The sequence below is a fragment of the Carcharodon carcharias genome, chromosome 1 (genome assembly GCF_017639515.1).
Source record: "Carcharodon carcharias isolate sCarCar2 chromosome 1, sCarCar2.pri, whole genome shotgun sequence".
In the NCBI taxonomy this organism is placed as follows: domain Eukaryota; kingdom Metazoa; phylum Chordata; class Chondrichthyes; order Lamniformes; family Lamnidae; genus Carcharodon; species Carcharodon carcharias.
Window position 1 is genome coordinate 93167223 of NC_054467.1, and position 12847 is coordinate 93180069.

Genomic DNA, 12847 nt, shown 5'->3' on the forward strand with positions numbered 1-12847 from the left:
TAACTTTCCTTTAAACTTTGTTCTTGGTTTTACAGCTGACCTGAATTAGGGGCTGTGCCTGAGTTATCCCAATTTTGTTAATTTGGTTTAATTGGTTTTAACTCGAAAGAGTTACATCTTCTTAACCCCTGAACCGTCCCTTGGGAGCTGGTGCCCCGCAACTTGAGTCGCCTCGTGGAAGTGCCCTCTATAGCATGGTGTATAGGGGTTTCCTATGTGGGCTGCTGCTGCACACCCTTCACTTCCTTGCCCCCGCCCAGTGCCCGGACACGCCCTGGTGTGCCTTGTTGACATCCAGTGATGGAGGTCCTCAGTGGGGAGCCCTCCACGGGGGTATCCTCCCATTTTCCATCGGGGACCTGGGGTGGAGGGTGTTGCACACAGCAGCCCCATATGACCGTAGGATGTGTCGGTTTACGGACTCACAAGATGCCTGCGTTTTTTGCGGCCTCGTGAAGTCCGTGGACCACGTGTATGTAAGCTGTTGTAGGCTGCACCCCTTTTTAGTTACTTGAAAAACCTTTTGCTTCTGTTTTGTTTGCACTTCAGTCCCACGCTCCTGATTTATGAGCACCTGATGCAGAGTGTGGCCAGGAGGGAGGAGGAGTTCCTCATAATTCTGCTCCTGGGCTTGGCCAAGTTGGCCATTAACAGGCCCAGGCAGCGGGTGATCGAGGGGGTTATCCAGCCCGACTGTTTACCCCTTTACTGCAGCTACATTCACGGCTGGATGTCCCTGGAGAGAGGGAGCATGTGGTGCCCTCCCGCACTGTCGAGGTCTTCCATCCTTGGTGGGCACCGTAGGGACTGAGGTGTTTTATTGACGCTCGTAATCATATTTTGGTTTAATGGTTGTATGTTTCCTTTTAAAATTTGTCTTTGTTTTTGCAGTTTCCCTTTAAGGGGCTGCCTTTTTAATTTGTCCCCAATAATTTTGTTAATTTAGTTTAATTGGTTGACTCAGAAAGAGTTCACATCTTCTTAACCTTCCCAACCCTACCGCAATGTCTTTGTGCTCCCCTGACATCTGCAGGGGAGATGGACCATAGGACCATACGATGTAGGAGTAGAAGTAGGCCATTCAGCCCATCGAGTCTGTTCCACTATTCAGTGAGATCATGGCTGATCTAATAATCCTCAACTCCACTTTCCTGCCTTTTCCCCATAACCGTTGATTCTCTTACTGATTAAAAATCTATCTCAGCCTTGGATATACTTAACCACCCAGCCTCTACAGCCCTCTGCAGTAAAGAATTCCACAGATTAATTGCCCTCTGAGAGAAGAAATTCCTCCTCATTTCTGTTTTAAATGGGTGACCCCTTACTCTGAGATTATGCCCTCTGGTCCTAGACTCTCCCAGAAGGGGAAACAACCTCTCAGCATCTACCCTGTCAAGTCCCAGAGAGTTTTATATGTTTAAGTTAGGTCGCCTCTGATTCTTCTAAACTCTAATGAGTAGAGGCCCAGCCTACTCAACCTCTCCTCATAAGAAAATCCCTTCATACCCAGAATCAACCTAGTGAACCTTCTCTGCACTGCCTCCAATGCCAGTATATCTTTCCGTAGAAAAGGGGACCAAAACTGTTCATAGTATTCTAGGAGTGGTCTAACTAGTGCCTTTTATAGTTTTAGCAAGGCTTTCCTATTTTTATGCTTCATTCCCTTTGAAATAAAGGCCAACATTCCATTTGTTTTCCTTATTACCTGTTGAATTTGTATGTTAGCTTTTTGGAATTCATGCGCAAGGACTCCCAAATTCCACTGTGTTGCAGCCTTCTGCAGCCTTTCGCCATTTAAATAATATTCAGCTCCTCTATTCTTCATACCAAAATGCATAACCTCACATTTTCCCACATTATATTCCGTCTGCCACTTTTTTGCCCACTCACTTAACCTGTCTGTATTCCTCTGTAGACTCCTTGTTTCATCCTCACCACTTGCCTTCCCACCTATTTTTGTATCATCCGCAAATTTGGCAATAGTACATTCAGTTTCCTCATCCAAATTATTAATATATATTGTAAATAATTGAGGCCCCAGCACTGATCCCTGTGACACTCCACTAGTTACAGGTTGCCATCCTGAAAATGCCCCCCTATCCCAACTCCCTTTCTTCACTTAATTAGCCAACCCTCTATCCATGCTAATATACTACCCCCAACACCATGGGCTCTTTTCTTATTAAGTAGCCTTATGTGTGGTACCTAATGGAACACCTTTTGGAAATCCAAATATATTACATCTACTGGTTCCCCTTTATCTATCTTGCTAGTTACCACCTCAAAGAATTCTAATTTGTTAGGCATGATTTCCCCTCAAGAAACCATGCTGACCCTGCTTGATTCGATTATGTAATTCTAAATGCTCTGCTATTATATCCTGTAACATTTTCCCAATGGCAGATGTCAAGCTAACTGGAGAATCTAAGGATTCTTGGAAGGTTACTACCAGTGCATCTGCTATCTCTGAAGCTGCTTCCTTTAATATCCTAGGATGCAACCCTTTAGGTCCAGGGGACTTATTGGCCTTTAGTTCCAATAGTTTCCCGAGTACTTTTTCTCTAGTATTTTTCTCTAATAAATAGCATTCATTTCCTCCCTGTCTTTTGCCTCTCAATTATTTAGTACTGGCATACTATTAGTGTCTTGAACTGTGAAGACTGAAGCAAAGTATTTATTCAACTCCCCTGCCATTTCCTGGTTCCCCATTATTATTTCCCCAGCCTCATTCTGTAAGGGGCCTATGTTCACTTTGGTGTCTCTCTTCCTTTTTATATATTTAAATAAGCTCTTACTGTCCATTTTTATATTACTTGCTAGTTTGCCCTCAAAGTTTATTTTCTCCCACTTTATTGTTTTTTTGGTCATCATTTGTTGGCTTTTAAAACGTTCCCAATCCTCTGACTTACCACTAATCTTTGCCGCATTGTATGTCTTTTTTTTAAATTTAATACTATCCTTAACTTCCTTGGTTAATCATGGTTGGTTTATGCCCTTCCTTGAATCCTTCTTCCTTACTGGGATATATCTTGTGAGTCATGAACTATTTTCTTAAATGTATGTCATTGTTCATTAACCATTTTTTCTGCCAAAATCCTATCCCAGTCCACTCCAGCCAACTCTGCCTTCATTCCTTTGTAATTACCCTTATTTAAGTTTAGGACAGTTGTTTTTGACCCATATTTCTTACTCCAACTGAATGCTAAATTCTACCATATTTTCTATTTACTGCTATGCCCTGTCTTTGAAGACCTTGCTGAGCATCCTCTGGAGGGCCCTGGCTTGCTTTCGGTGCCCTGCTGTGTTGCAGTGGCATCCTCCTAGCCTGTGGAGCTGGAGCTGCTGGGGTTACAGGAAGAGAGGATTCGGATGGGCCGGACATTCCAAGAGTCACCTGGGCAGGTGGCCCAGGGGTGTGCATCTGCAGATTTCTTCCCTATGGGTGTCTGTGGGACCCTGGCTGATTACTTAAGAAAGGGTATCTGGAGTGAGATCAAGCTGCCCTGCACCTTTCTCGCATACACACTGTTGGAGGGCAACTATGGCGTTAGCGATGGGGTTGAGCCCGTGCAACAGCGCAGGACTGATGTTCTGGACCAAAGTCTCCATAGCAGCTGCCACCCCACCACTGTTGACCTCGGTACATTGGCATGCTAGCGCTATCGCCTCAGCCTATAGGCAGATGGACTTCTCCATCGTGCCTTGCAATCTGAGGAGTGGAGCGGACATCCCTTCCTGATATTCCCGAGCTTGTCTTTGCAGCTCCAGCAACTGAGACATGATCAAATCCAGAGGCTCATCATCTGACTCGGACTCAGCAGATTTCTGGCCTCCAGCAGTCCACTGAGTGCCAGAGACCTGGGAAGTCCCTGCTGCCGCCTGTTGTGGATCGGACGCTGCGATGTGCTCACCAGGTTGTGATCCTGAACCTACTTTAAAGCTATGCCACAACGAGATACATTTCTCTGCGCTTATGGAGGGTGTGGGTGAGCGCTGTCACAGGCCTTCAATGAAGGTGTCTTCAGATTCCTCTTCAGAGGTTATTTCGGGGCTTGATTGGAGGCCATAGGTTGTGGACTCCATCAGATGTGCTTGCGAAAGCAAGGAGAGATAATTGGTGCCTGCCAGGAGTTTGTGGAACAGGACACATCACTCACAACATGGTTATCTGATGGATGTTGCACTCCTGAATCCTCACTTGTTAGAGCACTGCCAACCTCACCGTCAGCACAGAAGCAGTCCAGATTCTTGCAGGCCAGCTGGATGGCTTTGTTTTCAAAGTCTGCGAGGACCTTGATTTCAGGCATTCCTCCACCACTCTGCGACCTCTCCGTGATGTTGTGTGCCAGCTTGTCCTACATGAATAGAAATGGAGAAAGTGTAATCAGGACACCTATCTGGCCAACTTATATGTATGGCTGGCATGTGTGGGTGGTGAGTGGTCCCATGGGTGGGATGTGGACAATGAAGGTGTGTATGAGAGAGTGAATGGTGATGTCCCTTGAACTGGCAGTGAGTGAGATCATGTGTGATGGGTTTGTGAGTGAGATAGTTGAGAGTGAAGAGAAAAGCGACTTACCCTGGTGGAACAGAAGCGATCATTCATCCTTTTTCAGTACTGGGTGGCTGTCCTCTTTTGCAGGGCGTTGGTGCCTCCCATGCTGGATTAGTGATGTTGCTGCCCCTCCTGTGGCCTGAGCGGGGATACAGACATCACGGTGGGCCTCCACTGTGTCCAAAAGGCACTTGAGGGATGCATCATTGAACCGAGGGTGGCAATCTTCTTGCCTTTCGGGGCCATGTCTTCTGTGTGGCAGTTCTGGTCTTGAAGCGCCCAGAGATATGCATGTGGCTGCACTTTAAATATGGTGCCTGGCATGATGAAGTGGTGAGGTGATGGTGTGACAGGTGAATGAGAGTGCGCCTGCCATCAAAACAGCATTTTCCTGGGGATGCATATTAATGAGGCGGGACTGGGATGACACGGCATGAGAAGCGGTTGGTGGGTAAAGCGTCTTTCTTTCCTGCCCACTACCGCAGAGTGCGAGCCTGGGACGATTCCGCTCTGTCTTGAGTTTTGAAAGCACGGGCTGGTTTGGTATGGCCTGTACCTTGCACATTGCAAACAGCAGAAGGGTCATGCTGTTTGATATGATCCACCAGTCTTTGGGACATGCGGTCTGCATACCTCGCATCACACTGGCACTGACATTCATACACCACATTACTCTATTTATGTAATAGACAAAATGTCTTTTTGGCTTGACAGCAGCATCCTGTTAGTGGCGAATACCACTCATGTTGCTACTGCATAGTAGCACTGTGAAACAGCTAACTTCACTTGCTCAAATCTTTGAGATACCTTGCCCTCCGGTAACCGGAGGTAGACTGGGCACTTTTCAGGGCCAAAAGTGATGGCCCTGGGCCCGTTCATGAGTAGACTTATGGGGTGTTAATTGGCCGGGATGGATTTGTCCTGCTTTTTCTGGGCAGGACATAAATGTGCAATTTCCCACATTTCCTGATAATGCCAGTGTTGTAGCTGTACTACAACAGTTTGGCTAGGGGTGTGGCTAGTTCTGGAGTCCAAGTCTTCAGTACTGTTGCTGGAATGTTGTCAGGACTCAGCTTTTGCAGTATTCAATGCCTTTGGCTGTTTCTTGATATCATATGGCGAAGGAGGCCGGAATGGATCATCCACCCGGCACTTCTGGCTGAAGATGATTGCAAATGCTTCAGCCTTGTCTTTTGCAATGATGTGTTGGGCACCCCCATCATTAAGGATGGGGGTATTTGTGGAACCACCTCCTCCAGTGAGTTGTTTAATTGCCTGCCATCATTCACGGACTGCAGGACTGCAGAGCTTGGATCTGATTTATTGGTTGTGGGATCACTTAGCCCTGTCTATCGCATGCTGCTTCTGCTGTTTGGCATGCAAGTAGTCCTGTGTGGTAGCTTCACCAGGTTGATACCTCATTTTTAAGTATGCCTGGCATGCATTCTTCACGAACCAGGGTTGATTATGGTAATGGTAGAGTAGATGATATGCCAGGCCATGAGGTTACGTATTGTACTTTTATAATTTCATGTTTTGGCAATGAATGTAAGAAATAGTAACAAGTTGTGACTGAGGGATATTGGTAGGTTTTGGATCTTGAAATTTGCTATATGTTTTACAGAAATTCAACTTCAGGTAAGTTCATGTGTGTGACTGTTATTCATACTTTTCCTTCATGTAATTGAACAATAGCAGTTTTTCCAAAGGGTTTAACTTGGCTTGTGCTGCTGTCTATGTTGATGACAGCAATTCAAGATCCTGTTGGCTGCTCTCTTCCTGCTGCATTCTCCAGGATTTTTAAATGGTTTTAAATATTTTCAGAAAAAAATTCTGTTTGCTGACATCCAAATTGAACATGCTGGCACATATCTTCTATATAACAGTTACAGAAACATTTTTGATGTTGTTTGCTGATATGTTTGAGACTTTGCTATTTTAATATTTCTTTTCATCATTCAGAGTAATTGTGGGCAGAAGATAAAGATCAGACGTGTGCTAATGAATTGCCCAGAGATAGTCACCATCGGTTTGGTATGGGATTCTGAGAATTCAGATCTCACATTGGATGTGATTCGATATTTGGCACCACAGCTCTATCTCCCTGGAGTAAGTCAGAAGAGACTGCTCTTATACTTTGTCTTATTTCTAATATTAACTACTGTTTAGTGTCTGAATGTACAGTAGGACCATGTCCGAACTTGAAAAGGCTTTTTAAAATACTTGTTTTAGGACAAGTTTAGTCATCTTTCCCATGTCTACAATGAGATGCTGATAATTTGAGTGAAACTTCAATTGCAAGCTGCCTGAAACAGTAATTTGTGTGCCCTAGTAAGCGCTTGAAAAATCAGCAACTGTCATGAAGCCATTTTGAATCCCTTTACTGAACTAACTGTGCCATTTTCAAGATTTTTTTTTATGGGCTGTTTCCATTTATGGGCATAATGTGACCTTTGCAGTGCCTTTCATCAAGAAGGCAGATGAGCCACATTTCTTGCAGTTGTTTGTCAATCAGACTTCCTGATAGGAACATAGAACCAAGAATAGGCCACTTAGCTCAATGAGAACATGGCTGATCTGTGACCTGATTTCATATGCTTTTGTTTGCCTCTTAACCCGTAATACCTTTTTGCTAACAAAAATCCATCAGTCTCAAATTTCAAATTAATAGTCGACTCAGCATCAACTGCAATTCATGGAAGAGAGTTCCAAACACCTACCATCCTTTCTATGTGGAAGTGTTTCCTAATTACACCCCTGAAAAACCTGGCTCTAATTTTTAGCCTATGCCTCTAATCCTAGGTTGTCGAATCAGCAGAACTTGTTCTTCTGTATTAAATAAGCCATCAATCTTCTAAATTGCAGGGAATAAACCCTGGTTCTATAAACTAATGTAATCTCTTTGTAAGTTAACTGTTGGAGTCTAGTGTGATGGCATATGTAATTATTTGGGAGAAAAGCCTATATTTTGTGCTGGAGGTCATGGTTCCTTTGAGACCGAGGTGTCTGAGGTGATTTCGGCTTTTTAAAAAAAGTTTGCTTCCAGAAAATGATCATGTGACCAAGTTGCCCATGAGGTTAACTTGTTGCCCCATCTTTATTGTATATTATACGTGGCGGGGGGAGGTGTGTGTGTGGTGTTGTGTTCAAGCAGTTTCGTTTTGAGTTTAGAACAATCTGGTTAGAACATTTCTTTCTAGGACAAATCAATTGAAATTCTGTGTGTTGGTAAAAGAATTAAAACTTTTGTTAACTGAAAGACTCAACTAAACAGTGAGTTGATTTTCTGGGATAGACAAACTGATAAGAGAGTGAGTTTTAGGTACAAGACTCCAGAGTTAAAGAATATTAGAACCAGGAAAGTTCTGGCCCAAGGTGACTACACTTTAGATGCTAGAGATGCCTGTGTTAAATGGTAAGTTCACAACAATGGGATGGTTGGAGGGGATGTGAAGGTACAACCTTGCTGGAAGTAAACAGAAGGTCCAAGAAATCTCAGCCTGTATAAGAATCTTTGAAACCACTTAGACAGAGTGGTTAACCTTCCAATTTTGGTAAGTATCTGACTTGAGTTATTGGAAGTCTAAGTCAAATGGGTGTAAAAAGAAAGTGGAGTTAAGAAGTTCAGATTTAGGGTATAAGTAACTTTGTTCATTGTACTTTTAATATCTTTAACGTGACTGATTATTTAACGTAGGGCTGAATAATTCTTGGGGGTGGGGTGAGGGAGTGGGTGGACGGATGGTACCCATCTCTTGGAAACCATGTCACTGTGAAGCTGACTGACTCCTCACTGAGCAGCCCTGCAGCAATAAAGCGTTGTCAGGCTGATTAACGAGGACCGAGTGGAGCCCAAGTCCCAGGTCTTCTGATTTGGTCAATGGTCAGGAACAGGAGGGTGTGACTGCGGGTGAGGCAGGTAAGGGTACTCAGTGGGCAGGAGTGTGAGCCTCTGCAATTATCCAACAGGTTTGAGGTCTTTTCAGCTTGTTTGGTTGAGAGTTGGGGCTGCAGGGTGGATGAGCTAACTGGCCATGGCACTGTGGTACAGGAAGCCATTCAAGTGGGGGTGGGGGGGAAAAAGGAATGTAGTAATAGGGGATATTATAGTCAGAGGGATTCACACCGTTCTCTGCAGTACAGAGTGTAAGTCCAGATGGCCGTGTTGCCTGCCTGGTGCTAGGGTGCGGGGCTTAAGAAGAACTTGCAGTCGGAGGGGGAGGACCCAGTTGGCGTCGTCCATGTAGGTACCAATGACATAGGCAGGATAAAGGAGGTGGTTCTGCATAGTCAGTATGAGGACCTAGGCATCAAATTAAGAAGCTGAACCTCAAAGGTTTTGGATTATTACTGAGCCATGTGCAAATTGGCATAGGATAAATCAGATGAGGGAGGTAAATGCGTGGCTCAAAGCTTGGTGTGGGAGAAGTGGGTCCTGGTTCATGGGGCACTGGCATCAGTACTGGGGAAAGTGGGATCTGTACCGTTGGGACGACCTACACCCAAACTGGGCTGAGACCAATGTTCTGGCGAGCTGCATAACTCGGGAAATAGAGATGGTTTTAATCTAAATAGTGGGGGCGAGGGATCAAATTTGGGAAGATGTGGTAAATCAAAGAGCAGAGACAAGACAAAAGAAAAAAGTATTATTACGGGAAATGAAAACAACGTGACAGGAAGGGATCGAGAGTACAAATCTAACAGTAAACCAACAGATGATAGTAGAAATTATAAAAAGAATAAAAGGATAAAACTAAAAGCTCTGTACCTGAATTGTATTCAAAACAAAACAGATGAACTGAGAGTGTACATAGAAATAAATAATTACGATTTGGTAGCCATGACGGAGACATGGCTGCAGGTGGACATGGATTGGGACCTGAATATTGAAGGATACAGGATATTTAGGTAGGACTGGAAGTGAGGGAAAGGTAGAGGAGTGGCTCTGTTAGTTATTGATGGTATTGGCACAATAGAGAGCGATGACCGAAGTTCAGGAAAGCTGGATGTGGAAACGGTTTGGGTAGAGATGAGAAATTGTAAAGGTCACTTGTAGGAGTTGTGTACAGGCCCCCTAATAATAATCACATGGGAGGGTTGAGCATAAAGGAAGAAATAATTAGAGCTTGTCAGAAAGGCACGGTGATAATCATGGGAGATTTTAATTTATATATAGACTGGAAAAGTCAGATGGACAAAGCTAACCTAGAAGAGGAGTACATTGAATGTTTTCTGGATCGCTTCTTAGAACAGCATGTTCTAAAACCAACCGGAGAGCAGACTATGTTGGACCTGGTAGTGTGCAACGAGTTGGAGTTATGAATCATGTCATAGTGAAGAGTCCCCTAGGCAGCAGCAACCATAATGATTGAATTTTATATCACGTTTGAGGGAGAGAAGAGTGGGTCTGGGACTAAGTTTTTAAACTTAAGTAAGGGCAATTATGAGGGCAAGAAAGCTGAGCTGGCTAAAGTGAGTTGGCAAATTTGGTTAAGGGATAGTTCAATAGAGATGCAGTGGCTAATATTTAAAGGAATAATTCAGAATGCACAGAATAGATACATTCCAATGACTAAGAAAAAAGCATCTAATTGGGCAAAGATAAGTGGAAGGCCAGAAGATAGGACAGAGTATAAGGAACAGCAAAGAATGACGATAAGACTTAGTAAGGAGGGAAACATTAAAGTATGAAAGAAAGCTAGCCAGAAATATAAAAAGAGTTTTTATAAATATTTAACAAAAGAAAAGAGTTAACAAAGTGAGCTTTGTTCCTATAGAAAGCGAGTCTGGAGAACTGATAATGGAAAACAAGGTGATGGCAGATGAATTGAATAGGTATTTTGCATCAGTCCTTGCTATGGATCATGCAAGTAACATCCCAGAAGCAGCTATAAACCAGGAACTGGAAGTTGGGAAGGAAGTCCGGAAAATTACAGTCACTAGAGAAGTAGTACTGAATAAATTGTTGGAGCTGCTGGTTGACAAGAGCCTGGGTCCTGATGGACTTCATTCTATGGTCTTAAAGGAAGTGTCTAATGAGATAGTTGATGCATTGGTTTTAATTTTCCAAAACTCCCTAGATCCGGGGGAAGGTCAAATCAAAAGTTATTGTGGTTAGATGGGAATGTGGAAATCGAAACACAAGATCGTCAGCCATGATCTTATTGAATGGTGGAGCAAGCTCAAGGGGCAGAATGGTCTACTGCTGTTCCTATTTCTTATGTTCTTATGTCCCATTAGATTGGAATATAGCAAATGTTAACTCCATTACTCAAAAAGGGAGGGAGGCAGAAAGTGGGAAACTACAGGCCAGTTAGCTTAACATCTGCCATAGGGAAAATGTTAGAAGCTATTATTGAAGAGGTTATAGCAGGGCACTTGGATGAGCTCAAGGTCATCAGGCAGAGTCAACATGGTTTTGTGAAAAGAAAATTGTGTTTAACCAACCAATTGGAGTTCTTTGAAGAAGTAGCATGTGCTATGGATGAAGAGGAACCAGTGGATGTACTGTACATGGATTTCCAGAAGGCATTTGATAAAGTGCCACATCAATGGTTATTGCGGAAAATAAAAGCTCATGGCATAGGGGGTAACATATTGGCACGGATAGAAGATTGGATTGCTAAAATGGAGCAGAGAGTAGGCATAAATGGGCCTTTTTCAGGTTGGCAAGATGTAATGAGTGGCATGCCACAGAGATCAGTGCTGGGGTCTCAACTGTTTACAATTTATATAAATGACTTAGATGAAGGAATTCAAGGGATGGTTGCCAAATTTGCTGATGACACAAAAGATAGGTAGGAAAGTGATTTGTGAAGAGGACATAAGGAGGCTACAAACAAATATAGATAGGTTAAGTGAATGGGCAAAGATCTGACAAATGGAGTATTATGTGGGAAAATGTGAAATTGACCATTTTGGCAGGAAAAATAAAAGAGAAGCATATTGCAGAGATTGGGTGTCCTAGTCCATGGATCACAAAGGCTAGTATTCAAGTGCAGCAAATAATTAGGAAAGCTAATTGAATGTTATTTATTGTGAGGGGAATTGATTACAAAAGTAGGGAGGTTATGCTTCAGTTGTACAGAGCACTAGTGAGACCACATTTGGAGTACTGTGTACAATATTGGTCACCTTATTTAAGGAAGGATGTAAATGCATTGGAAGCAATTCAGAGAAGGTTTACCAACCTAACGTTTACCTACCCTAGTAAAACTAGAGTCAGTGAGAATCGGGGGAAAATTCTCCCCTGGTTGGAGTGATACCTAGCACAAAGGAAGATGGTTGTGGTTATTGGAAGTCAATCATCTCAGCTCCTGGACATCACTACAGGAGTTCCTCGGGGTAGTGTCCTCGGCTCAACCATCTTCAGCTGCTTCATCGATGACCCTTCCATCATAAGATCAGAAGTGGGGATGTTCACTGATGATTGCACATGTTCAGCACCATTCCTGGCTCCTCAGATACTAAAGCAGTCCATGTCCAAATGCAGCAAGACTTGGACAATATCCAGGCTTGGGCTGACAAGTGGCAAGTAACATTTGCACCACAAGTGTCAGGCAATGACCACCTCCAACAATAGAGAATCCAACCATCGCCCCTTGAAATTCAGTGGCATTATCACCATTGAATCCCCCACTATCAACATCCTGGGGTTACCATTGACTGGAACCTGAATAGGGCTAGCCATATAAATACTATGGCTACAAGAGCAGGTCAGAGGCTAGGAATCGCGTGATGAGTAACTCACCTCCTCACTCCCCAAAGCTTGTCCACCATCTATAAGGCACAGAGTCAGGAGTGTGATGGAATACTCCCTGCTTGCCTGGTTGAGTGCAGCTCACATAACACTGAAGAAGCTTGACACCGTCCAGGACAAAGCAGCCAGCTTGATTGGCACCACATCCACAAACATTCACTCCCTCCACCAGCGACGCACAGTAGCAGTAGTGTGTATCATCTACAAAATGCACTGCAAGAATTCACCAAGGCACCTTAAACAGCACTTTCCAAACCCATGACCACTAACATCTAGAAGCACAAGGGCAGTAGATAGATGGGAACACCACCACCTGGAAGTTCCCTCCAAGTCACTCACCACCCTGACTTGGAAATATATTGCAGTTCCTTAACTGTCACTGGGTCAAAATCCTGGAATTCCCTTCCTAACAGGACTGTTGGTGTACTTACACCACATGGACTGCAGCAGTTCAAGAAGGCTGCTCACCGCCACCTTCTCAAGGGCAACTTGGGATGGGCAATCAATGCTGGCCCAGCCAGCGAAGCTCACGT

At 43.9% G+C, this 12847-nt stretch overlaps 1 protein-coding gene across 5 annotated transcripts in view; it reads left to right on the plus strand.

Moving 5' to 3' along the window:
- The window catches only part of LOC121277970 (inactive ubiquitin carboxyl-terminal hydrolase 53-like), a 124366-nt gene that overhangs the window by 48599 nt on the left and 62920 nt on the right, over positions 1–12847 (plus strand). For all 5 annotated transcript variants that reach the window (XM_041187901.1, XM_041187920.1, XM_041187910.1 and 2 more), the window contains one exon: positions 6518–6664. In XM_041187901.1, coding sequence (XP_041043835.1) covers positions 6518–6664 — 147 coding nt within the window. The remainder of the gene's footprint in view (positions 1–6517; positions 6665–12847) is intronic.